At 42.2% G+C, this 25748-nt stretch overlaps 1 protein-coding gene across 4 annotated transcripts in view; it reads left to right on the top strand.

The window, feature by feature from the left end:
• FLT1 (fms related receptor tyrosine kinase 1) overlaps positions 1-25748 on the top strand; it is a 284781-nt gene that overhangs the window by 176083 nt on the left and 82950 nt on the right. For 2 of the 4 annotated variants that reach the window (XM_033949140.1, XM_033949139.1), the window contains exons 14-16: positions 19874-20020; positions 20974-21105; positions 21218-21259. In XM_033949140.1, the coding sequence (XP_033805031.1) occupies positions 19874-20020; positions 20974-21105; positions 21218-21259 (321 nt within the window). The remainder of the gene's footprint in view (positions 1-19873; positions 20021-20973; positions 21106-21217; positions 21260-25748) is intronic. The other 2 variants (XM_033949142.1, XM_033949141.1) reach the window with 1 other exon arrangement.

The raw sequence follows: 25748 nt of genomic DNA, 5'->3' as shown, positions 1-25748 counted from the left end.
TAGGAAGATAGTCAATAATAGACAAGAGACTAAAGGCTCCTTTAATAATAATAATAATTTTATTTTTATACCACAGTACCTCGTGGTTCAATGCAGTTCACAATAAGAAGAAAACTGTAAAACACAACGACTTTACACCAAAGATACATAATCCATTATGATAAGATTAACTAATCTAATTATACAAATTTATCAAACAAATAAGTTTTTAATGATCTTCTGCGCTAGTGATTCTCGTGTGGCCAGCATGGCTTTCCATTTTATGTGGAGTTTTGCAGCTTAGCAAACTTTCTCTTTTGGATGGATTTACAAGTTTTTTTGTTGGCTTTAACAGTAAATTTTTTAAATTTTTCTCCAAACAATTGTAAAATCTTTCAGTAATCATTAAAGCTATGTTCTAAAGCATATGCCTAAAGCAGTGTCTCTCAAACCTTTTTTTTAGCTCTGGCACATTAAATGGAGCAAATGTTTTACGCGGCACATTATAACTGAAATTATAAAATTGCAAAATCAACAAAAATTTAAATTTGAGAGTTATTTATTTAAATGTCTTTAAGCTATATATGGGTAATTGTAACAATGGTGAAACTAAAGTAGATAGAATAGAATTGCTAATCAGTGCAATGGATGTGCTTGTTTTTGAGTGCAAATTAACTCAAAACACGGTTTGATAGTCAACATGCAAACACACATTTTATCATCCACCATCTGCATTCTCTTTTTTTTTAATTGAATTTCTATCAGAGCTGAAAATCCAAGTTTGCAATGATAAGAGGATCCAAACGATTACAAAGCCTTGATTGCTTTGTTGCTCAAGTTAGGATAACTACTGCATAAAAAATAAATATAAAACTAAAATTACTTGCCGTTAGTTCTCAAGGACCATTAAACTAAACTAAACTAAACCTTGGGTTTATATACCGCACCATCTCCACGAATGCGGAGCTCGGCACGGTTTACAGGAAGAAAGATGAGAGAGGAACTACAGTGGAGAGATTAAAGAGTTAGGTGTAAAGGGGGAAGGTGAGAGGCCTAAGAGGGGGGAAGTGTTACAGTTTTGAGAATAGCCAGGATTTTAGGTGTTTACGGAAGAGTTGGAGGGAGCTTGAGGTTCGGAGAGGGGAGGTGAGGTTATTCCAGATCTCAGTGATTCTAAAGGGGAGGGATGACCCAAGTTTGCCTACATGGGAAATACCTTTTATGGAAGGGAAGGATAGTTTAAAAATTTGGGAGGATCTGGAGGAAGTAGGGGTTGGGGAGTTCCAGGATAGAGGGATAACGGCAGGAAGGATGCCATGTAGGATCTTGTAGGCCAGACACGCACATTTGAAGTGGATCCTGGGGATTACTGGGAGCCAATGGAGCTTAGACAGGAGTGGTGAGACGTGATCAAATTTGCTTTTCGCAAAAACAAGCTTAGCTGCGGCGTTCTGAATCCGCTGAAGTCTGTGGAGGCTTTTCTTGGTTAGGCTGAGGTAGATAGAATTGCAATAATCCAATCTGGAGAGGATGATGGATTGTACTAGGACTGCAAAGTGTTTTTGGTGTGTTGATTTTCCCTCCTTTGACTTCAGCACACCTGTGCCCCATTGTCCTGAAGAAGTGGTTTTACACCATGAAACACAGGTTCCCCGTAGGAAGGGGTTTGTTCATGTGCTCACTCGGTTGTATTATCCTCATTTTCCCATAGCGTTCTGGAGGCTTTTTAAGCCGGTGATGTTCTAGAAGCCGAGCCGTATGTTCTGCTCAATTCATGCCTGAGGCTTTTTCCTCCATTGAAGTTAAATTGTTTGCTGTTGTAGCTAAGCAGTGGAGTTGTATAGCTTGAATATCTATTCTAGTGTATACATATGAAGGGAATAAAAAAAAATAAATAAAGTAAAATTCTGGAATCTCATGTGGCATACCCACGGCACACAATTTGAGAGACACTGCCCTAAAGCTTCACTATTGCAAGGTGATGAGATGTACTAAGGGGAGGCAGAGAAGCCTCCAGGCTAATGTGTTCCTGTGGTGGTAAGGGCTCACACACAAACAGGTCATGGCCATTAACAGGAAATTTTTAGCGTCTCTTTGTAAAAGGGCTCCTGAATGAGGTTAGCATGTGACTAAACAATGTCACCCTTAAAGTAGATAAAATTATGCAAGGGCTTTCACAGCACTCATACATTCAGCTGAGTGTACATGAATACATTTTGGCCCCGATTCTATAAGTGGCGCTTAAAATAAAGGCGAGGACTACAGCGCATAACGCTTGTTAATCTTAAGATAGGTGCCGTTTATAGAATCATGCCTAGCAGCGCATAAAGTAGACTCATCCCCTCTTTTACGAACCAATTTAGCGCATGCTAAACGCTAATGCGTCCACAGAGTAACATGCACACGTTAGCGTTTAGCATGCGCTAAATCGATTAGCGCGCACTAATCGGTTAGTGCACCTTCGTAAAAGAGGACCCAGGTCACCGGTACGCATCCTAAGCTTAGGCACAACTTATTTTTGCCGGGACTTTCGTGGCCTAAATACCAGCACCTAAGTCCAAAACACACCCATGATCCGCTCCTAACCATACCTGCGTTCTGTAGGTGCCTTGTACTAGGCACCTACCTGAAAGTAGCAGGCGACTACCATTCAATGAATTGTAATTTAAGCCAATTACGAGGCGCTAATTGCGTGTTATCAGCACCAATTAAGCTTTTCAAATAATTACCCCCCCCCCCCCTTTTACGAAGCCACGTTAGGCTTTTATATCGCTGGTCGTGGCAGTATTAACTCCGATGCTCATAGAATTCGTATGAGCGTCGGAGCTAATACTGCCATGGCCAGTGATTACAAAAAAAGGCCTAACATGGCTTCATAAAAGTGTATGTGTGTATGTTTGGGGGAGTGAGAGTGAGTTAAATGCCTAGATTGGCTAGGCACTAAGGGAGAATCAGCACGCCAATCTAGGTGTCTAACAGCCTCAACTCTATGTGTGCAGTATGGCCTATTTACAATAAAGAATTTGTGTGTGCATTTGCTAGGTGTGTGCACTTCCTTTCTGGCCATGTGCACGTGCACATGCACACAGCTTAGAGGGAACACTAATCATTCATGAGAGGCAAAGGAAGTATGTAGGTCAGGGAGAAAAGAGCACGTGGAGACTGGATTTTCAAATGTGTATGTGCTGGTTTTCCACCACTGGCCATCCACAGAATCAGCAGATGCAGAATATATGTGCCATTACACGGGTCCCTTTGAAACATAGAAACATGATGGCAGATAAAGGCCAAATGGTCCATCCAGTCTACCATTATCTCTTCATCTCTCTAACAGATCCCACGTGCCTATCCCATGCTTTCTTGAATTCAGACGGCAAAACAAACAAAAAAACCCCAACAAAACTTGCAGTAAAAAAACCCAGCAAAAGCAAACAAAAACAATACTGCAAGAAAATGTACAGGGTGCAGGAGTTTATTAAAAACATGAAAACCAAAATATAAAAAACATGTAAAATGATTGGTCTAGATATTCCTGTGGAGCGGACCCAACACGGTCCGTGTTTTGGAGGAACCCTCCTTCCTCAGGGGTCCCTACTGATGTTTCACAGAATATCAGAAAACCAGATTAAATATGGAAAGCAGAATCGGTGGCATAAACAGCTCCTGTACGACGCGCTGCTAAGGGCATGTTATTCTGCGTACTTTATGCAGATTTTCAAAGATAAACCCTCCCATATTTTTTTCTCTTGGAACTCAGAAAGCATAAAATTCTCTATGTTAAAACCACCCACTACTGTTTGTTTGTTTTTTTGCAAATTATCTTTATTTAACTAAACTAACATTTCAATGTTAAATTCGCACTATAATGCTTCTAGTCCACCTAATCCCCACCATAGTAGGTTCAAGGTGAATAACAACTATTGCAAAATACATACAAAAAGAAACCCCAAAAGTTATCATTCTATAGCTTCACAGAATTTCTTGAACAGATAGGGCTCCTTTTACGAAGCCGCGGTAGAGGCTTTAACGCGCGCGACTTTTAATCATGTGCTAACCCCCATGCTAGCTGAAAAACTACCGCCTGCTCAAGAGGAGGCGGTAGTGGCTAGCGCGGCCAGCAGTTTAGCGTGCACTATTTCGCGTGTTAAACCGCTACCGCGGCTTCGTAAAAGGAGCCCATAGTATTTCAATAACTTCCAAAAACAAATTTAAGTAGGAGCAAGATGAACATTTAATGGTAAACAATTCCAAATTTACATCACATTAAAAGGAAAAAAATTCCCATAAATAGACCTGTAACAATCAATGTATTGCAAACACCTTTCAACAACCCACTGAGGGGGGTAAGAAAATTTTTGTCAGACCATCTCACCCAAAACAATACCTTTGAAAATTGCCATCTAAGAAAAATGAATCCTTTTATCTGACATTACCCCCCCTCTCCCCCTTTTTACTAAGCAGTGGTAGAGGTTTCTATTGCAGCCCAGAGCACTAAATGCTCCGATACTGCTCCGACATTAATAGAATTCCTGTGAGTGTCGGAGCATTTCATGTCCCAAGCCGTGGTAGAAACCTCTACCACTGCTTAGTAAAAGAGGGCCCTAATTATTCCTGAAAATAAGGCCAAGGGAAGAAGTTATCAACATGTTAAGATGTATTTTGTCACTGTTATCCACAGTTATTAGTAACTAGCACTTGTTGCATAAAATGGGACCTGTGCGAAAATAGCCCCCATTGATAACTATGCCCCCCAAACCCATTGCGATAAAATCTATATACACTTCCAGAGATGCGGTAGTGCATCGAGAAGTAAGTTGAGCAGACTGTATAAGCTTAATACTCTTATCTGCTTTTTTTTTTTGCAAAATTCTGAGGCTAGTTCATGAAAATGAAGAAAAATATATTCTTGTTTCAATTGCTGAAAAGAGGTTTGGGAAACAATTTGACAGACCTGGAAACGTGTCAAAATATTTGTCAATTAAAGAGCCCTTTTACTAAGCCGCAGTAAGCACTAATGAATACTTACTGCAGGTAAAATGCATTACTTCGGGGCCCACACAGGCATCCTGTGGTAATTTTTGCATGTGTGCGTGCTACCCATGTGCTAAAAATCAAATTTATTTTATAGCACTGGGGCGTGCTTGGAGGTGGAAAGTGGGCATGGTTATGCAGATTAGTTAGTGCATGAGCATTGCTGGACTCTAGCTGATTAGCACAGGATTAGTGAATGAACCCTTAGGGCCTGATTATCAAAACAGCATCCTGATTGTAGGTGGCGGTAGGCTTCCTACCACCATCTAATGGACTAGTTGGGAGGCTTTTCTTTTTTAAATTGATGTGACGAATGACGCCTACAGTCTAGGCATATGACTCGTGCCTAAGGAACTGCATAATCACGCCTACAGATGCCTAAGGCCGGCATAGGTGTGGCTTATGCTGGAAGTGGCCTAAGCATTTCCATAAGTGCAAGTCAGACACTTTAAATGCAGGCCTGTAAAACGCTAGCCTACATTTAAGGCATCTGTATAAAAAATAGATGTGATTCTGAACACAGCACCTGGTAGGCGCCTGTTTTGCAAGTGACATTTCCAGATTCAGGCCCTAGTTGACAGTAAGGCCCTGATTCTAAACTAAACTAAAACTTAATTTAGGAAGTTCTTCTTCACCCTGAGAGTGGTGGGAAACTGGAACGCTCTTCCGGAGTCTGTCATAGGGGAAAACACCCTCCAGGGATTCAAGACAAAGTTAGACAAGTTCCTGCTGAACATGGATGTACGCTGGTAGGGCTAGTCTCAGGGCGCTGGTCTTTGACCAGAGGGCCGCTGCGTGAGCAGACTGCTGGGCATAATGGACCACTGGTCTGACCCAGCAGTGGCAATTCTTATGTCCTTATGTTAATTTTATAGACCGGGTCTTCAACCAAAAAGTGCTCGACTCGGTTTACAATAATGTAAATATAGTACATAAATATAGAGGAAGAATGTAATTTAGAATGGTTTAGGTTCCAAAGTGTTTAGTAATCAAGAACGTTTTCCAGAGCTTTCTGAAATAAAACAAAGGGGCCTAGACTTCTAAGTGAAAGCGGTAACTCATTCCCGAGCTCAGTTAGTTTGAAAATGAAAGAGTGGCTGACTCTCTTGAAAGTTCTGTTTTTATCCCTAAATGTAAGTTTTCATTTATTTGAACTCCTAGTGAGATGAGATCTGTGTTCATTCCAATCTTAAGGAACCAAAGTAATAAATATGCCAAAGAGAATTTTACATGCAATACAAACGCACTTAAATTGAATTCTAAGATACACTGGAAGCCAATCTAATTCCTTTAGCAATGGGGTTACGTGATCAAATTAATAGGTGCCTAACTTAATTTTTTTATTTGGCACTAATAATTCAAAGTGCCATTTAAAAAATGTTAAAAATATAATTAGCTGGTAGGCGTCTACCACTTCGATGCAGGCATCTACACCAAGGCACCTACCTGCACCTACTGGCAAGTGGGCGTGGTTAGGGATGGATTTGGGGCAGAGTTTGGGCATGGATTGACTTCGGCACCAGCACAAGGTATCATCTGATTTGGTACCCAGTTGCCTGATGGATTAATTTCTCATTGCAAATTTAATGCATTCCCAAAAATCTCATGCCTTCTTTGTTTTTCCCTCTGTTAAAGGCTGCAAATATAAAAAGTACCATCAGCACCTTCTTTCTTATCAAGGACTTTAAGCTATTGATATCGACCTCTATTTCTTCCCTACACTTTAGGAAACAATTGAAAACTTTTTTTGTTTTCTAGGTTTCTGAGGAATTGATATTCCATACTCAATTGTATGATTTTTAACTTTTTGTAAACCGCATAGAACTTTACGGTTATGCAGTATAGAAGTTGATTTTCAAGTCATGCTATGTTATTTTTGACCAAGAAAACCCTGGCTTAATATACAGTGTTCCCCCATGAATTTGCGGTTCGCGAATCGCAGACTCACCAATTTGCGGTATGCCCCGACTGCCTCTTCCTGTACTCATGTCAGGCTACACCAATCAGGAGCTGCGTGTCAAAGCAGCTCCTGATTGGTGTAGCCTGACTTTAGTAACTGGAAGAGGCGGTCGGAGCATACTGCCGGCTTCAGTAACAGATTCCTGATTTGGGTAAGAACACCCCCCTGTTCTCCTGCCTCTCAGCAGGCGCAAAACCGCATTCGTGGATTTTTGAAATTCGCGGGTTTTCCTGGAATGGAACCCCCATGAATTTCAAGGAAGTACTGTATTGTCACCTAAGATTTTGATGTCTACTTGTGCCTAAGTCAATTTAGGTGCCACTAGGTGCAATTCTACATAAGGCATCTAACATTCCCCCTTTTACAAAGCATTTTTTTAATTGCTGGCTATGGCGGTAAAAGCTCCGATGCTCATAGAATTCCTATGAGTGTTGGAGCTTTTACTGCCTTGGTCGACAATAAAAAAAACGCTAACGCGGCTTCATAAAAAGGGGGGGGAGTTGGTTGACATGTGGTAGGTGCCGCTTTTCTAGGCATCTACCAAGTTAGGCATCGTTTAAAGAATCTGGCCCTAAGTGCTCACATGCTATTGGCCACGCTTTAGTGGAAAATTAATGCATAGTCATTATTTCAGAAATGCCCAGACTGGCTGTTTACCACGAGTCACCTTTTAGTGCTGCTTAGTAATAAGGCCCCTCAGTTTGCTAAATGATTCCCCTCTTTATTTGAAAGAAAATTTACAATCAATGCAAATCCGCTCCAAGTGCAAACTTTTTCCTCAACCAGCTATGGGAAAAATGAATAGGACTTTCCCAGCAAATTCACCACAAAGCTCACATGTTCAGTTAGGTGTGAACCAGGTTAAAGTCCATTGGGCTGGAATTTCATGTGCCTTGAATATCCTGAGGTATAACACTGATAAATTCTTTCAGGAATGACCTTATGATTATTTAGAACAGTGGTTCCCAACCCTGACCTGGAGGACCACCAGGCCAGTCAGGTTTTTGGGATAGCCCTAATGAATATGCATGGAGGTGACAGGCATGCAAATCTGCCTCATTCATATTCATTAGGGCTATCCCAAAAACCCGACTGGCCTGATGGTCCTCTAGGACAGGTTTGGGAACCACTGCTTTAGAAAACATTAGGGATATATATTCATTTCTGAGCAATTAGTTAGACAAGTTCCTGCTGAACCGGAACGTACGCAGGTAGGGCTAGTCTGAGTTAGGGCACTGGTCTTTGACCAAAGGGCCGCCACGTGAGTGGACTGCTGGGCATGATGGACCACTGGTCTGACCCAGCAGTTGCAATTCTTATGTTCTTAACACAACTTGAAAAAAATCAATGCAAGGAAGATCAGTTTAACACATGTAAATCAATTAAGGAATGCTCAAAACTTATAATGCACATTTAAAAATATTTATTCATGCAAATTGGGAAAAAGACCAAAATAAATGAAAATAAACCAAAAATGCTTTGCTCTGCATAATCCTAAAAAAAATAACATCTTAAGTCTTCCCCTGTTTTGCTTGCTCTGGCGGCATAAGTCTGAAATGCTATTAGGATATATTGGTTTGTTGTAATATTGGCAGCAGTTTATACCTCATTAAAATACCCTTTCCTTGACTTCATTTCAAGATGCATTTTGAATGAATCCATCCCTTTCTATTATTTTTTCAAAATCCCCATTTTTTTTTTTCTGATTCCCATTTGATTTATAGAAGTCAAGACAGCACACACCAAAATAGCATCGGAGAACAAAGGGTTTGTGCTTTTAATCAGAGTGACAGAATGACCAGGTCTCCTGCTTGGGAACTCGGCAGACGGTTTCCTCTTTTAGGTATCAGGGGTTTGGATCCCACGGGCTAAACTTGTCTTTCACATGGGAATGGCTTTTGTCAAGTGTAAAGAGTAAACAATGGCATTTCCCTGTCATGCCAGTTTCGGGGGGAGCCTAGAATGATAGGAAAACAATTAATAACCTGGAAGTTGTCAGTTGCAAAATTCATTTTCGAAAAGCCTCATGAATTAGATCTTGAAGTTGTACCCAAAAGGTTTGACTCTTTGCTTTTCTTTGCCACCACTCAGTGTATTGTTTCAAAGAAAACAATCAGGTTTTGTCTTTTGCTAGTTCTGAGTTTTGAAAAACATCATTGAATCTGTTGGATCTTGTTTTCAAAACATGGATAACATGTCCTGCGACTTTGTCAAAAACATACGCTGGCCCTCGTGAAGGATTATCTGAGAAAAAGAGTAGCTCTCAAAGTGATTGCCTTTTCTTGGGGTTAACGGTCATGTAATCTAGACATCTTAAAACATTAGCAGAAGAGGGGAGTCTTTTACTAAAGATTAACTCATGTTCTCTGCCACAAGACCCATTTTATTCCTATGGGCCCTGCTTCAATAACATGTGCTAATCTTTAGTAAAAGACCCTCTAGGATATCCCCTTAGTCTTGAGAGTTTGTCTGGCTTATTTATTTATTTTTGATAGGTCTGCCTTTTCTGTGGGTTTTTAAAAAATTTATATTTTTTTAAAACGTCTTAACCTAGAGCAGCTAGAATTTACAGACACATTAAAATAACGTGTTTTAAAACAAGATTTGTTTCACTCTGTTGCATAATACAATCACAGCTGTACAGTTTGTCATGCAGTATGTAATATACAGATATAATGTTTTTAAAGCAAATGTGATCGCAATATACATTTTATACAATATGCAAGTACAATTCTATGTTTAGTTGTATAATGTTATTACCAGAGAGGTTCTAAAAGCACAGTGTCCCAAGTATGTCCAGTCCCTTGTTAGATGTGATATTGGCATGCTGCTATTCAACTGCAATATACAGTATATTTTTATATCAGGGGCTTTTTATTGTACTTTTCAGCTAGTAAGATGCAAATATTTGTAAGGTGCTATTCCATAAAGCTTCAATTCTGTGAAATTTATAGGTGTCCAAATAATAACACAGAAGATTCACGTATCCATAACGCAGAGTAAACTATGCCCACAGTCCTGAAACAATAGTGTGAGGTTGCTAACTCCAGATAATCACTTATACAACTCAGGAAGTTTGCAGAATTGAGACAAATAAGTTTCTGGGTAATATACAGTGAACAGGATCTTTAATGTATTGGTAGGGAAAGAACTGAAAATGTTGTATTGGAAATTTTGAATGTAAGGTACATTAATGTCAAGAAGCAGAAAATAAAATATGAGCTTTATATCTTAAAGGTGTCAGTTATATTTTCATTTTAATGTATTTACATATGAATATACAAAAGTCTGGATTCTACTGTGCCTGCCCTTGTGTTCTACAATATATGCGAATGAGTTAACACTGAGATGACCAGGTAATTCCATATCCTAAAAACTTGGCTAAGCCTAGGCAAACCATCAGCCTTGCATTCCCCCCAATTAACTTTTAAACCTTTTGTCCTCCCCCCAACAACAATTATGATGTCTTTAGCATCACCCTTCCCATAATAATTTGGTTGAAAGGGCTGTTTGTAAGCCTCTCACCTTCTCTGCTGCAAAAGTACCTCCTGTATCTTTGAGTTTGCATGGCTGTCAGTATCTATTGTTTTGCTTTGAATGTACTTTGGTTCTCCCAAAAGCTGCCACCCTAAACAACTTATTGGCAGGGCAGGATTAACCAATAGGCCAAGTAGGCACATGCTTAGGGCCCAAAATGATCAGGGGGGCCCAATGAAGGAGGGCATCAACATTGTTTTTTCCAAACAGCGATGGCCCCTCCAGCTTCGATTGACAACGCGGGCCCTACCCCGTTTGGCAACGCGGCCCCCTCCATCGACGGAAAGTATGATAAGCAAGCAATTCATGTAAGAAAGGCAACAGGAACTGTAATTGTGCAAGCGGTGCTGCTTGCCCAAAGCTTCCCTCTGACACAGCTTCCTGTTTCCGCCTGGGCGCATGGTGGGGTGGGGCGTGGCGGGGGGCCCAGTGTACTTGTGTGCCTAGGGGCCCTCAATGAATTAATCCTGCCCTGCTTATTGGTCCTCTCTAATGGCTAGGCCAGCCCTGGTCCTACTTTTCTTACAAAGATTGATATACCAAATTATTAGATGTGGGTGAATCCAACCAGCATGGGTTCAGTCTGTCTGCTATGACAAGGAGCTATCTGGTCATCTTATAATCATGAAGTATGGGAAGAGTCTTTCATAAACAAAGGTGAAGACACTGTGAAATAGATGTTCCAGATGCAGGCGTATATTAGTGTTCAAGCATATAAAATAATCCACATCGGGTGTCAAATGTTCATGCCCAGACAATAGTCCGCATATGATGGAAATTACACGGACCCAACATGGTCCGTGTTTTGGCTATGATAGCCTTCCTCAGGGGTCCCAAACTGCTGGGGCTGGAGATAAGAGGCATTGATGTGGATGAAAAAGGCACTAATGATGTTGTATCCTACGGGGTACGAGAAAAGCTCTGATGACTACTAGCAAGCTTCCATGATTCTAGTAGTCATCAGAGCTTTTCTCGTACCACGGAGGAGATAACATCATTAGTGCCTTTTTCATCCACATCAGTGCCTCATATCTCCAGCCCCAGCAGTTTGGGACCCCTCAGGAAGGCTATCATAGCCAAAACACGGACCATGTTAGGTCCGCGTAATTTCCATCATATGTGGCCTGTTGTCTGGGCATGAATGTTTGACACCCGATGTGGATTATTTTATGTGCTTGAACACTAATAAATACCTGCATCTGGAACATCTATTCCACAGTGTCTTCACCTTTGTTTTTGGTTTCTCCTTCTTTCTGTGGAATTCGTTGTGATGTGTGTTTGTGGGGGAAGAGGGGGTGGTGGTGGGGGGGGGGAGAGTTTGAAGAGTCTTTCATAAGCAAGTCAACAAAGAGACTGCAGGGGAAATTACATCTTAATGGGAACAAAAATAGAAAGCCATACTTTTGGAACTCGGAGACACAGGGGAGGATTGTTTTATATAGGAGGGAACATTAATGATCATAGTATAGGGGAGAGCTTTGGAGTTGACCATAGCTGGTGACCCTGAGTTGGTTGAATAATGCGCCAAGGCCATGGAGAAAGTCAGTGGGATACAAGGAACTTAGAGAGTGAGATGATCAATAGGAAAAAAAAGTAGTGATACCTCATTACATGTCTAAGGTCGGCCCTCTTCTCCAGAATTGTGTCCATTTCTAGGGTCTTCCCTTCCCAATGGACTTGGCTCACACTAAACAGAATGCCTGAAATTTGCTCAAAGGTTCCAGACAGCAGCTACAGGAAACGTTTAAGCAAACTTTGTGGAAATGGCCACAGATTCAGGGGATGTTAAAGAGGTTTCTGGAATAAGATACAAAATCTCCTTTATGAGGGGATGCTACAAAGTTCTCAGCCCAACCAACCACCTTCCTAAATTCTGAGCATTATTTTGCCACTGTAGCTGAAAAGAGTGTTATCTTATTTTGCTACGTGTCAATTTGCAGAAACAAAATTCTATGTTTTGACATTGTTTCAGATCATTGATTGAACTATATCCACATCATACTATTCTTGGTTGGGCTGAGAACCTTTCAGCACCCCCCTCGTAGATGATACCCTTTCCATTTTGAGCGTCTTTTGTACTGGTAATTTATTTATTCTGCTTGGTGCACCGCCCTTCTATAAAAATCAAACAGAGCGGTTTGAAAAATATTCATCTCACTTGATTATCTCACTGTGATTAATAAAACAAATAAACAACTTAAAATCACAGGTAATACAAATAACAACAAGGACTCACAATATGTGCAAACTGGAGTTGACCCATATATATGTACTTAGATCTACCGCTGTGCTAGGAATTTAAGAAAGCTAATGAGAAAAAAAAAAGAGTTTAATATTCTTTGTAAAACTATATAATCATAGACACTGAGGCAGAGAATTCCTCATAGCTGGTGCCTGATAGAAAAATACAGATTCTCTAGTAGAAGCCAATCTTGCATAGGACAATGGTAATATTACAAGGGTATTCTGATTCTAGGATCTTTAAGTGCATATGAGACTTTAAAAAATCACCAAATTACCTAAATACTGTGAGAACATCTATATGTCTTCCCTGAAAATCTTCCATCTATATTCCCTTGAAACAATCAATACTTATGCTGACGACATCCTTGTCCTTCTTGAGACAGACTCGAACCTTACCAACCTCCCTGAGAACATAACAGCCTGCATAACGAAACTCCAATCCTGATCCCTGTCTGTTCAAATGAAACTGAACGAGTCCAAAACAAAACTTCTCTGGCTCGGTCTAAAATTAGAACAGCTGCCCATCCTCTTCGCACTGCCCTCTGGCACCACGCTGCAGCTTGAGTTCTCAAGCAAAGTTCTAGGCATCATCATTGATTCTTCTCTGTCTTTCAATGACCACCTCAACTCCCTGGTAAAATCATGCTTTTTCAGCCTCCACATGCTGAGGAAAGTAAGATCTTGCTTCCGCCAACAACATTTTGCTGTCCTTGTTCAATCCATCATCCTTTCCAAACTAGATTATTGTAATTCCATCTACCTAAGTCTAACTAAAAAGAGTCTTCAAAGACTTCAACTAATTCAGAACACTGCGGCCAAGTTGTTCTTTGCAAAACGTACATTTGACCATGTTTCCCCACTTTTGTCCAAACTTCACTGGCTCCCAATAATCGCCAGGGTTCATTGTAAATATTCCTGTCTAGCTTTTAAAATCCTACATGGCATCCTCCCTCCCCTAATCTCTCTATTTTGGAACTCCCCGAATCCCGACAACACCAGGCCCACCCAAAAACCTAAACCATCCTTCCCCTCACTAAAAGGTATCCTCCATGCGGGAAAATTGGGAAAATCTCTATTCTTCAGAATCACAGGGCTTTGGAATAACCTTACTACCCCATTGCGGAATCAGGTCTCCTTCCAACTATTCCGTAAGCACCTGAAAACTAGGCTTTTCACAAAAAGGTAATGCTCTCCTCCCCCCCTTTACTCAACCACCAAACTCAATGTGTTATACTTTCCTTTATTAAGCTCTTTTAAACCGTGCCGAGCTGTATATTCATGGAGAGGATGCTGTATATAAACCTAAGGTTTAGTTTAGTTTAGTGAGAAACCTGTATAAAATGCTTATATGTCAAAACTATCACAGTCAAACAAACAGTGCAGAGGCCCTCAGATAGAATAAGAAGGCGAAGTTTCAGGGTCTGTGGAAGCAGCATTAAAGGAACTGACATGGCCCGTGTTTCATCATATTGCCTGTGTCAGGGGTCAGATATTTGTCTCAAAAGAATTAAGCTTCCTATAGTTAATTCATATAAAGACCAAAAAGCTATGCTCTTTGGGCAAGGAAATAAGTGCCCTATATGTCAAAACTAACATCTTAGACTTGGCTTGATAAGAGCATGGTAACCAATGGGCTTCTTTCAAAAGGGGTTTAACATGATCAAATCTCTCAGTACCTACAATAATTTTAATAGCTGTGTTCTGAATATTTTGGAAATGATTAATAGAATATTTAGGTAGCCCATCAAACAGAGGATTTCCATAATCATCTGCTTAAAATAAGTACATGAGCCAACTTATGAAGTGAAGATACAGTATAAGGTATCAACCCCAGGCCATGATGATTTTATGAGATGTAGTGTACCAAATCACTTCTTAACTATAGATGAAATAGACAATTCAAATAATAATTTAGGATCTAATGTAATTCCTAAGATCTTAATAGTCGACTCTGAAGTCAGAGTATGTCCTAAAAGCTGGGATACAATGTCATGAATGCATAAATTACCAATTATCACAATTGTAAGATTCAACTTTAGGCAATTATTTTGAGCTACTCAGCAATCTTCTGCAATGCAATATTAAATAGTATCAGATCTAGATGAATAGGATCTGTGTAAGAAAGTAAGTGAATAACATCTGCAAACTGGTGGGGCCAGAACACCACCAAGCGCCCGAGTAAGGACTAATGGGCTTTAATGAAAAATTAAGTAACAAGGGAGACAACACTGACTCCTGCGGGACTCTGCGTGATAATATTTGCAAAATAGAGTCACTAGAGCTACAGTGTATGAGAGACATAAAAGGAGCAACCAGAAAGAAATGGCATGAACCAATCCAAAACAGTGCCCCTAATGCCAATCTCTTCCAACTATGAAAGTAACAAATTATAGGCTATAAGGTTGAAAGCTGCAGTGCAGACAAATCTAGAGATAATACTAATGGAACAAGGCCCCTTATCCACAGACATGAATATCACTTACCACAGATATAATGGTCATTGCAATACTATGTTAATGGAGGAGTGTGTGGTGCAGTGGTTGGAGCTACAGCCTCAGCACCCTGGGGTTGTGGGTTCAAACCCCATGCTGCTCCTTCTGACCCTGGGCGAGTCACTCAGTCCTCCCTAGCCCCAGGTACGTTAGATAGATTGTGAGCCCACCGGGACAGATAGGGAAAATGCTTGAGTACCTGATTGTAAAACCGCTTAGATAACCTTGATAGGTGATATATAAAAACCTAATAAACTTGAAACTTGATTGGTGTAATGCAATAAGTTTGGTTGGGTTGGGGGTTTTTTTCAACAAAGTCTTTAAGCTGGTCTAAGACTACCTTCTCAGTTAGTTTTGAGACACAGGGAAGATTAGAGATTTGTCTATAATTTTCCCCTAGCGATGGATCTAATGTACTTTTCTTCGGTATGAGACATACCAGTGCTTTTTCCAGTATACCTGAAGCAAGACTCAAAGCGATCATAGCAAGGAGGAATGAATGCAGTGACTGAAGAGTATGGCTCAGAAAGTTAGATGAAATCGGGTCTGAAACTGAAGATGGCGGGTGAATTTTGGCTAACAAGTCCTCCAAGTTTGTATCACCGAACAAATTAAAGTTTTCCCAATATGTTTTAATAGATCATAAAACATCATGTTAGAGAATTAGGAGGATCCATACCTAATTTGCATGCTTTGATTTACAACTGGTTTCAGTTGGTGTAAATCCTCATCCCCAAAGCTGAATGTGGATTCCAGTACTACACATTATTCTCTAAAGGGTGCCCATCCATTTAGCACCAAGTTTTTCAGTGCTGATTTTTTGATGCCAGATAACCCTCTGTATTAACCTTAAGGTACAGTCTCTGCCCATTCTCTACACATTCCACTCCCTCTTTCACATCTGTGAGAGGAGGAGTTAGTGCAGTAGACAGAAGATCTGGGAAACAGGGTTCGATTCCCACCGCAGTGACTCTGGGCAAGTCACTTAAATCTCCATTGTCCCAAGTACAAAACTTAGATTTGTGAGCCCCTTAGGGACAGAGTAAGTAACTGCCTTGTTAACAGTTAACACAGCTTAGTAAATAGACTTTGATGGTTACTATTTCATGCAGTTAGCCTATTGACTAATGTGTGGTAATGTCATTATGCATGTTATTGAGGTAGTGCAGTTTAGAAAATTTAGCATACACTGACATATAGGGGCCCTTTAACTATAGGGCATTAGAATCTGGGTTTAGCGCATATTAACGCGGGACTTTCAACCATGAGTGTGCTGAAGATAATGCTCTGAACAGATTGGTTCCTACGAATAGGACTTTATTATCACACATCAATGAGACCAACATGTTCCATGTTTCAGTTCACATGTGCCTTCTTCATGGGCCACAAAAATGTGTCTTATTTTTCATCGATTGGGAATTCCTTACATGATAACCCCTGAGGCAGGCTTGTGTGAGTCAAAACACAGACCATGTCAGGTCTCAGTGAAGGAATCAATCTGTTCACACATGTGGTTGGATTTTTTTAAGGCATATCATCACTTTTTGGATTTGGTGCAATAAGGTTTGCAATGGTGAACATTACCTGTAAAACGTTAATGTGGGAGCCATAAAGTGCTAGCACATTAACTCAGTATTAATCAGTTAGCATGGGCTAATGCAAACAAGCAGCCAAAAAAGCAAACAGGATGCTAGGAATTATTTAAAAAGGGATGGTTAACAAGACTAAGAATGTTATAATGCCCCTATATCGCTCCATGGTGCGTCCTCATCTGGAGTATTGCATTCAATTCTGGTCTCCTTATCTCAAGAAAAATATAGTGGCACTAGAAAAGGTTCAAAGAAGAGCAACCGATATGGTAAAGGAGATGGAACTCATCTCATATGAGGAAAGACTAAAAGGGTTAGGGCTCTTCAGCTTGGAAAAGAGATGGCTGAGGGGAGATATGATTGAAATCTACCAGATCCTGAGTGGAGTAGAACAGGTACAAATGGATCAATTTTTCACTCTGTCAAAAATTACAAAGACTGTTGGTCCTACTCACTCCTCTGACCAGACATGACTAAGCATTCAAGAATGAGGAGGGTGTGGCGTAGTGGTTATAGCTACAGCCTCAGCACCCTGAGGTTACGGGTAGAGAATGACATGATGACTTAATTCATCACCATTCCCATCCCCATGGATAACTGCGGGAAATCATCTCCACATCATTTTTAAAGGAGAGAGAGGGAAGGATCAGAGTATGAATGGATTTAGCCACTGACTCTCAAGCCTTGCATTGAAGAATGCTGGGGTAGAAGGATTGAGGTTGAGATAGACACTAAAAAATGACGTGTGATGGTTTCCCAAGGTTATTCGCGGGGACGGGAATGGTGATGAATTCTGTCACCGTGTCATTCTCTAGTTGTGGGTTCAAGCCCTGTGCTCATTGTGACCCTGGGCAAGTCACTTAATGCTCCACTGCACCAGGTACAGGTGCTAGACTGTGAGCCCACTGGGATAGACAGGGAAAAATGCTTGCGTACCTGATTTGTAACCCATTTTGAACTCCTTTGGGAGAAGGATGCGAAAATCCAATAAATAAATAATACATTTTCAGTTTCTCATTTTGCCAGTTCTAAAAGCAGGAATGAACTGACACGAGGCAATAAAGCTCCTGTCCCCTCCCACTCCAGGCAATAAGGCTCCTCCCCCCCCCGGCAATAAGGCTCCTGCCCCCCCCCCCCTCAAGGCACTAAGGCTGCCTCTCCCAATACCTGGTGTGTTTTCTTAGCAGAATGGCAGTGACAGCACTTCTGCCAGCTATCTGCCGCCTGGCTCACGGCCTGCTTTCTGCAGTGTCCCACCCTCGCTGATATGGAAAGTTACGCCTGAAGGGGTGGGAAGCACTGGGCTCCCCATCTGTTCTGAGCTCTTGGGCACTGCCTGGTTGCCTGTATGGTGAATCTGCCCCTGCCTAAAAGTGTCCTTTCCAGGAGATACAGAAGATTTTATTCACTGAAGATTTTTCCTTTGAGTATAGTAAAATGCTTAGGGCAAAATCTTCAAAAGCATTTATGTGGATAGCAGCATCTGCTGATCAGTAAGTGCCCTATCCAGACCCTAATCATAAGTTTTCAATAACAATACAGTACTCCCCTCATTATATAACAAGGCACCTAAATTTTAGCACATTATGCATTCTCAAATGTATAGAATACTGTTATCAATAAGGGTAAGTACAGTATATACATGTAAATGGCAGCAGTGATTCTATATTAACAAGTTAAAATAGCTTAGGGCAGCCACTGTCATCCCAGTCCATTGGGCTTTCAGGATATCTACAATGAATATTCATGAGTTAGAGTTGCGTGCAATTGAGGCAGTGCATGCAAATCTATTTAATGCATATTCAGTATGGATATCCTGAAAAAACGATAGTGTGCCCCAAGGACTGATTTGGGAATGGCTGGCTTAGGGAATAAATGCAAGGGGGATGTCCACAGGGAAGAACCATGGGCATATCACAGTAAGTTGTATTCATAACTGCTGAATGTAGGCGTCCCACTTACAGCAGTCGATAATTAGGGGTCCTTTAGCAATGCTGCGCTAAAAAGTGGCCTTAGTGCATCCTTTAAGCAGGTTTTTCCTGTGTGCTAAGGCCATTAAAAAGGATTAGCGTGTGAGCTCTTGCTGCTGCCTATTTTTGTAGGCGCTAAAGGCTCATGTGCTAATACTGCACTAATCAGCATGCGATAATGCAGACATACTGGTTACCACAGAAACGTCCACTTTCTGCCCCCGACACACCCTCCTGGCAAAAAATAAATTTAAAATATTTTTAATGGTAAGCTCTTTTAACCCTTTAATTGGCAGATGGCGAAACGGCGGCTTTACGTAACTTGATGTTGAGCGAGAGCTACAGTGCCAAGTATCAGGCATTTGGAGATGCTGATCTCCCTCCCATAAGAGCCATAGAAGACACATGTTGCTTCTGAGCAACACTGCCACATAAAGGGTTAAGTTCTCATAAGCATGTGCTACTAGTGCTTACCGCAACTTGGTAAAAGCCCCCCTTAGTCATGCCAGTGCTGCTTTATGCCTTCAGAACATCTCTGCAGATTCTTATAGGATGCCCTCACTACCCAAATATGGCTCTTAAATTTTGCTATCTTATTATAGATTTGTTATAAATTCATATAGACCATCTAGCACTATCCAGATAGTGCTGCCAGAGTGGAACAAGTGCAGAGTGTCAGCTGATCAGAATAATTGGCTATCCTAACTTAAAATGCATAGCTAACCCTATAGTGGCTGATTATTGCTACTCTCTATATAGCTAGTGCCAGTCCCTGCTGGAAATGTGCGTTCAGCACTGCCACTTCTGTAGATAGCAGTGTAGAATATTTGTGGACAATTTCAGTGCCACAGCTGGTGTTTGAAACATCGATGACGACCATGGCAAATGAAGTTAATCCAGCCCAAAGTGATAGTGGAAGGGATTCTGGTCTGGTTTTCAGCTGCTGCACTGCAAAGCCTCCAGTTCAACCACATAATTTTCTTAAGTTCATATAAATTACAGTAGGGATTCTAGGAGAGCTTCAGTCTTCATATGGGACCCAAGAAAATTGTGACCCCTTTATTTTAACAGCTCAAGAAGCCCCACGTCTTCTACATGTCTTCAATGAACAGCAGGTGAACATCAGCAGCAGTGTTTCTCTGGAGTGTTGGGCTGAAGGGGTCCCAGAACCACAGATATCCTGGTACAAGAATAGCCAGGAGCTTCAACAAGAATCAGGTGAGCATTTCTTTCAAGGGATTACCTGGTTTAGATCAAGGTTCACAGACAGATTGAACATAACATAAGAACATAAGAATTGCCGCTGCTAAGTCAGACCAGTGGTCCATCGTGCCCAGCAGTCCGCTCACACAGCGGCCCCCAGGTCAAAGGCCAGTGCCCTAACTGAGACCAGCCCTATCTGTGTTCGTTCTGGTTCAGCAGGAACTTGTCTAACCTTGTCTTGAATCCCTGGAGGATGTTTTCCCTTATAACAGACTCTGAAAGAATGTTCCAGATCTCTACCACTCTCTGGGTAAAGAAGAACTTCCTTACGTTTGTACGGAATCGATCCCCTTTTAACTTTAGAGAGTGCCCTCTCGTTCTCTCTACTTTGGAGAGGGTGAACAACCTGTCTTTATCTACTAAGTCTATTCCCTTCAGTCTCCTCTTTTCAAGGGAGAAGAGGCCCAGTTTCTCTAATCTCTCACTGTACGGCAACTCCTCCAGCCCCTTAACCATTTTAGTCGCTCTTCTCTGGACCCTCTCGAGTAGTATCGTGTCCTTCTTCATGTACGGCGACCAGTGCTGGATGCAGTATTCCAGGTGAGGGCATACCATGGCCCAGTACAGCGGCATGATAACCTCTGATCTGTTCGTGATCCCCCTTCTTAATCATTCCTAGCATTCTGCCTTCTCTTCTTTTCCTAGCTGCTCTTTCCACATATCTGAGGACCAAAAATGTGGATTCGGCAATGGGCGCAAAGCTCACTCTTGTGTTCTTCACTGCCCTGTCCCATTTATACACTGTGAACCCAAAAAAAAAAACCCCTGCATTGGGGAAAGCACCCAAGTGGCTCCTCCTTGAAGGTTGGCTGCATTATTTAGAGAAAACCTATCTATGGGATTTGCACCTATACAGAATTTCTGGAAGTGATCCCAATTATGTGTCTTATCTGATTTCACCCCTTCAGGAATCCTTTTGGAGCCAGGGAACAACAGACTGATAATTGAACGGATCAAGGAGGATGATGACGGGCTCTACATGTGCAGAGCCACCAACCCAAGAGGCTCTGTGGAGAGTTCGGGTTATATCACTGTGCAACGTAAGTACTGTACGAGACGGAAGAGCAGCATAGCAAAGAAAAGTTTGCCCAGAGTCATGCTTCCCTTTTTATTTACTTCTTTTTCCCTTTCTCATCTGCTCTCCTCTCTAAGCTGCTTACCACAGTGGAGTTCTTGCTCTGATTGGAAAGGCAGGTAAGTGGCTGATTGACTACTGCATGATTTCTGAGCGCAGCATTCTCATGACAGGAAATGCAATCCCAGGATGCACTGCACAGCCAGCTAGCCTTCAGCCCATAGGTGCAATGGAGAAAAATAAGAATATAAGATGGGCCATGCAGGACCAGCCCAGCACACCCAGTATCCTGTCTCCAACAGTGGCCAGTCTAGGTCCCCAGGTCCTAATAATGCACTGAATTTAATGGATTTATATGTTGCTCCTTCCCAGGATTAAGAGATAGAGACACGCCAGTCTTTTTGGCAAATATGGATGCACACAGGCAAAAATTTCTGGGTATAGTTTTCATTCCAGTTTGCACATTTAGAGTAATAAAAATGGCATCTTAATTCCTAGGTTAGTATGTGTTCAATTGATGTGCGCTAAGGCAGAGCAGGATTAATTCTTCGAGGGCCCCTAGGCACACAAGTACACTGGGCCCCCCTGGCCCTGCCCCACCCATGTCCCGCCCCCATTTATCTGTTTTCTTCTTTACTTCTTTATTTCCACTTGTATTTCTTTTTTTTAAAAATTCAAAACAAACAAAGATTAGCATACCAGTGCACAGTTTTTCTTCTATGCAACCCCCAAACATCTCTGAACAAATCCCCCTTCCTTCCCTTCCCACCTACTTACCCAGGAATTTAACTCTGAACCCTTTCCATGCATATATGAAAGTGTTCAAATATTTGTAAAGCAGTAATACAATCCGAAATATAAGTCTATATTAATAACCAAGTTTACAACGCCTCTCAACTGCCTCACTCTACATCAACCAACTGTAACTCATATGTATGTATAAACAACCAAATCTGTAACTCCTTTAGTACGTTCCACTCCATGTATGTTAACTTGTAACGAAACAACAAGGCAAGCAGTCCACCAAAGAATCCAACATGAAACAAAAGAAGATTGGCAGAAAATAAGGAGATTCAAATCAGGTTAATTCAAGGTGCTCCCAAGAACCATGCCTGATGCATTTCGCCAAACAAGGCTAGTCAACGTTAACAAAAAACCATGTCTTTCATACAAACAGGTCACAGAAAACACCTTCTCCTAGTATGGAATATGTAATCACAAACTAACTTCTCCCCCCCCCTTTACAAAACTGTAGTATGGTTTTTAGCTATGGCCCGTGCTAAAAAAATGCTCTACAGTTTTGTAAAAGGTTAAATAAAACCACCAAGAAGCTGGACTCTGCATACAATGCAACACCACAGAAACAGCGATGCATGTCCCCTAAAGCAAAAAAATAAATAAATAAATAAATAGAAATTTTTTTTCTACCTTTGTCTTGTCTGGTTTCTGCTCTCCTCATCTTCTTGTCAAAATCTTCCTTTCATCTTTTGTCCTTCTATGTCACTTCCAGAAACTGTATGCCTCCCCCTTCAATCTTTCCCTTCACTCTCATTGGTCTGGCATCCATCTTCTTCCATTCCTTCCTCCAATGGTCTGGCATCTCTCTCCTCTCTTCTTCCCTTCTCTCTCCCACACCCCCATAGTCTAGCATTTCACTCTCTCCTCTCCCTTCCCCCCACTTCCATCAGCATTAGCCCCCTTTTTTCCCTCCAACCCAATTACATTCAGTATCCTTCCCTTTCCCTGCACACAAATCCATGAACATCTGCCACCTTTCTCTTCCTCCACCACCCTTCCATACCATCCTTCTCACAACCCTTCCATACCACTCTGCCCCCTTTCTCTCCCTCCACCACCCTTCCATACCACGCTGCCCCACTATCCTTCCCACCACCCTTCCATACCACCCTGCCCCTTTCTCTTCCTCCACCACCTTTCCATACCATCCTTCTCACAACCCTTCCATACCACCCTGCCCCATTTCTCTTCCTCCAACACCCTTCCATGCTCCTTTCTCCCCCTCCAAACATTGCTGCTGGCTCTGCCCTCTGAGCTTCTTTGCCCGAAAGCAGCATTATAACAGCTGACGGCAATGGCCCCCCCTTGCAGCAACGCCTCCCCCACAGCAACAGCAACGCTCCCCCCCCCTCCCGCAGCAACGGCAATGGACCCCCATCCCGGCAGCAACCGCAATATGGCCGGATTTGTTACTAGAAGGTCCCGCGATGACTGCTTCTGCCGGTCCATCCCCCTCCAACGTCACTTACTTGCTCCAGAAGAAGTGATGTCAGAAGGGGATGGACCAGCAGAAGCAGTCATCGCGGGACCTTCCAGTAACAGATCCGGCTGTATTGTGATTGCTGCCGGGAGGGGGACCCATTGTGGTTGCTGCCGGGAGGGGGGCCCATTGCGGTTGCTGCCGGGAGGGGGGCCCATTGTGGTTGATGCCGGGAGGGGGGCCCGTTGCTGGCAAGGTGAGTCGTTCTCTTTCAGCGGGCCCCCCTCATCGTTTCGGGCCCTAGGCACGTGCCTAGTGTGCCTATTGATTAATCCGGCCCTGCGCTAAGGTACATGTTTGCTAAAGAGTGCTGAGCAGTTAGCATGGGTTTTGATGCACACTAGCAGCAACCACAGACTTGGGCAAATGGCTGTCTTAAACTAAAACAGCCAGGGCAGTAATTATACAACAGAGTGAGGCTGGGTAGGGTATGGAGGGAGGGGTATGGAGGGAGATTGAGTGTATACATCACATTGCAGTTGATGCTAGTCATGCATGGGAAGTACTGCATGGTAGGAAACTTATTTGTCCAGAATCTGAAAGAGGAATTCCGGACATGACCCCCCAATGGTTACCACATGGCTTTTGCACGTAAAAGGAAATTCTATAACGAGCGCCTAAAGTTGGGTGGCTCTTAGGCACCTAACTTAGACCCTCTTTTTCCAAGCTGCACAAAATGCTCCAACGCTGCTCCGATACTCATAGGAATTCTATGAGCGTCAGAGCATTTAGCGCCCTGGGCCGAGGTAGACACCTCTATCACGACTTAGTAAAGGGAGGGGGGTGGGAGGTTAATGGGCAAAATATCCTTAATAGGCTCAATAATTGGAAAACCAAAATTAATTGCGAAAGGCACCTAATGCCTAAGTAGGCGTTCTTATGGGTGGAGCGTGACATAGTTGCTGCTAAGCACAATTCTCCAAAAATGTAGACCTTTGAAACCCTCGCCTACATTTCAGGCATCACCAGCCGCGATGCTGTATAAGGCACCTAAGTGTGATTAAAACAAGGAGAAAAGCAGAAAACCAGCCTCGATAAAATCAACAACAAAAGAGGCAACCGATGAAGCCACATTTATCAGTCCAACAAAGAGAAACACTCTCATCTGTTGCGGTCCCAACTAGGATCCCAGTTTCGGCATCAGCCTTCCTCAGGGGACTAGTGAGATACTTGTTGGTAAGGTGTTCGTAAATGACCTTGTCGGCGTGTTGTACTCTGGAGTACAACTTTGGAAGGCTTATGCCGAAACTTGCGTATTTTGTTGTGTTTTGTTGGCCTAAGTGTAATTGACACACAGCCAACGCCGGCTGATTTAGGCACTGTTTATAGAATCAGCCCCTAAGAGCTCCTGCATTAACTCAGTATTAGCCAGTTAGCATGCACTAATGCAGATGTGCTTGCTGATTAATGCTTCCAAGCCCATTCTATGTCCATGACATACCTCATCCCCCAAATATTTTTTTTAATAACTAGGGTTGCCAGATATTTCAATCGGAAAATCTGAACTCCTAGACCCACTCCTAGACCCGCCCCCAGGCCCGCCCAGTTCCACCCATCCCCGCCCTTTAAAGCCCTAATCCCGCCCCCCAGCCCCGCCTCCCCACTACCTATTCTTGTCGGACAGCGGACTTCCTTCCTGCCCGATGCGATTTGAGAAGGCTTTTCAAGACCCAGACAAAGTGCCGGGTTTTGAAAAGTTGTTTGGACCCCCGGACATGTCCTCAAAATCCGGACTTCTGGTAATCCTAAAAATAGCTAATGCGGGAGTTAGCACATGCTAAAAAGCCAAATACAGTGGTGCCTCACACAACGAACTTAATCCGTTCCAGGAGCAAGTTTGTTATGTGAAACGTTCGTTGTGTGAAACGCGTTTTCCCATAACAATACATGTTAAAAAAAATAATTCGTTCTGTAGCATAAAATATGCTAAGATGACATAAAAAAAGATAAATTTTTGGTTATTATTTTTATTTAGATACATCTAAAAACATAATTGTTTTTTAAAACAACACACATTTTTTAAATTTAAAGACAGACTAAGTAGAGTCTAATTTTACAGTGAGAGGGCAGAGTCTCAGCGGCAAAAACTGGGACTTAACTGTTCATTTTTTTTTTTTTTCTACCGTGTTTCCCCGATGATAAGGCAGGGCCATCAAATAAGACAGCCCCCCCTTTTTAGAAAAAAATGTAAAATAAGGCACCCCCCCGCAAATAAGCCACCCACCGATACCTGCGCTTACCCGAATCGGGTGGTACGGTGGGTGACTCCGTGTGGTCCCTGGCACCCCCGACACGATCGGGGCAAGAGGGAGCTCAAGCCCTCTTGCCCC

This window comes from Geotrypetes seraphini, chromosome 6, assembly GCF_902459505.1.
Source record: "Geotrypetes seraphini chromosome 6, aGeoSer1.1, whole genome shotgun sequence".
In the NCBI taxonomy this organism is placed as follows: Eukaryota; Metazoa; Chordata; class Amphibia; order Gymnophiona; family Dermophiidae; genus Geotrypetes; species Geotrypetes seraphini.
Note: the sequence above shows the minus strand (reverse complement) of the source record. Positions and strands in the feature narration are given on the sequence as shown.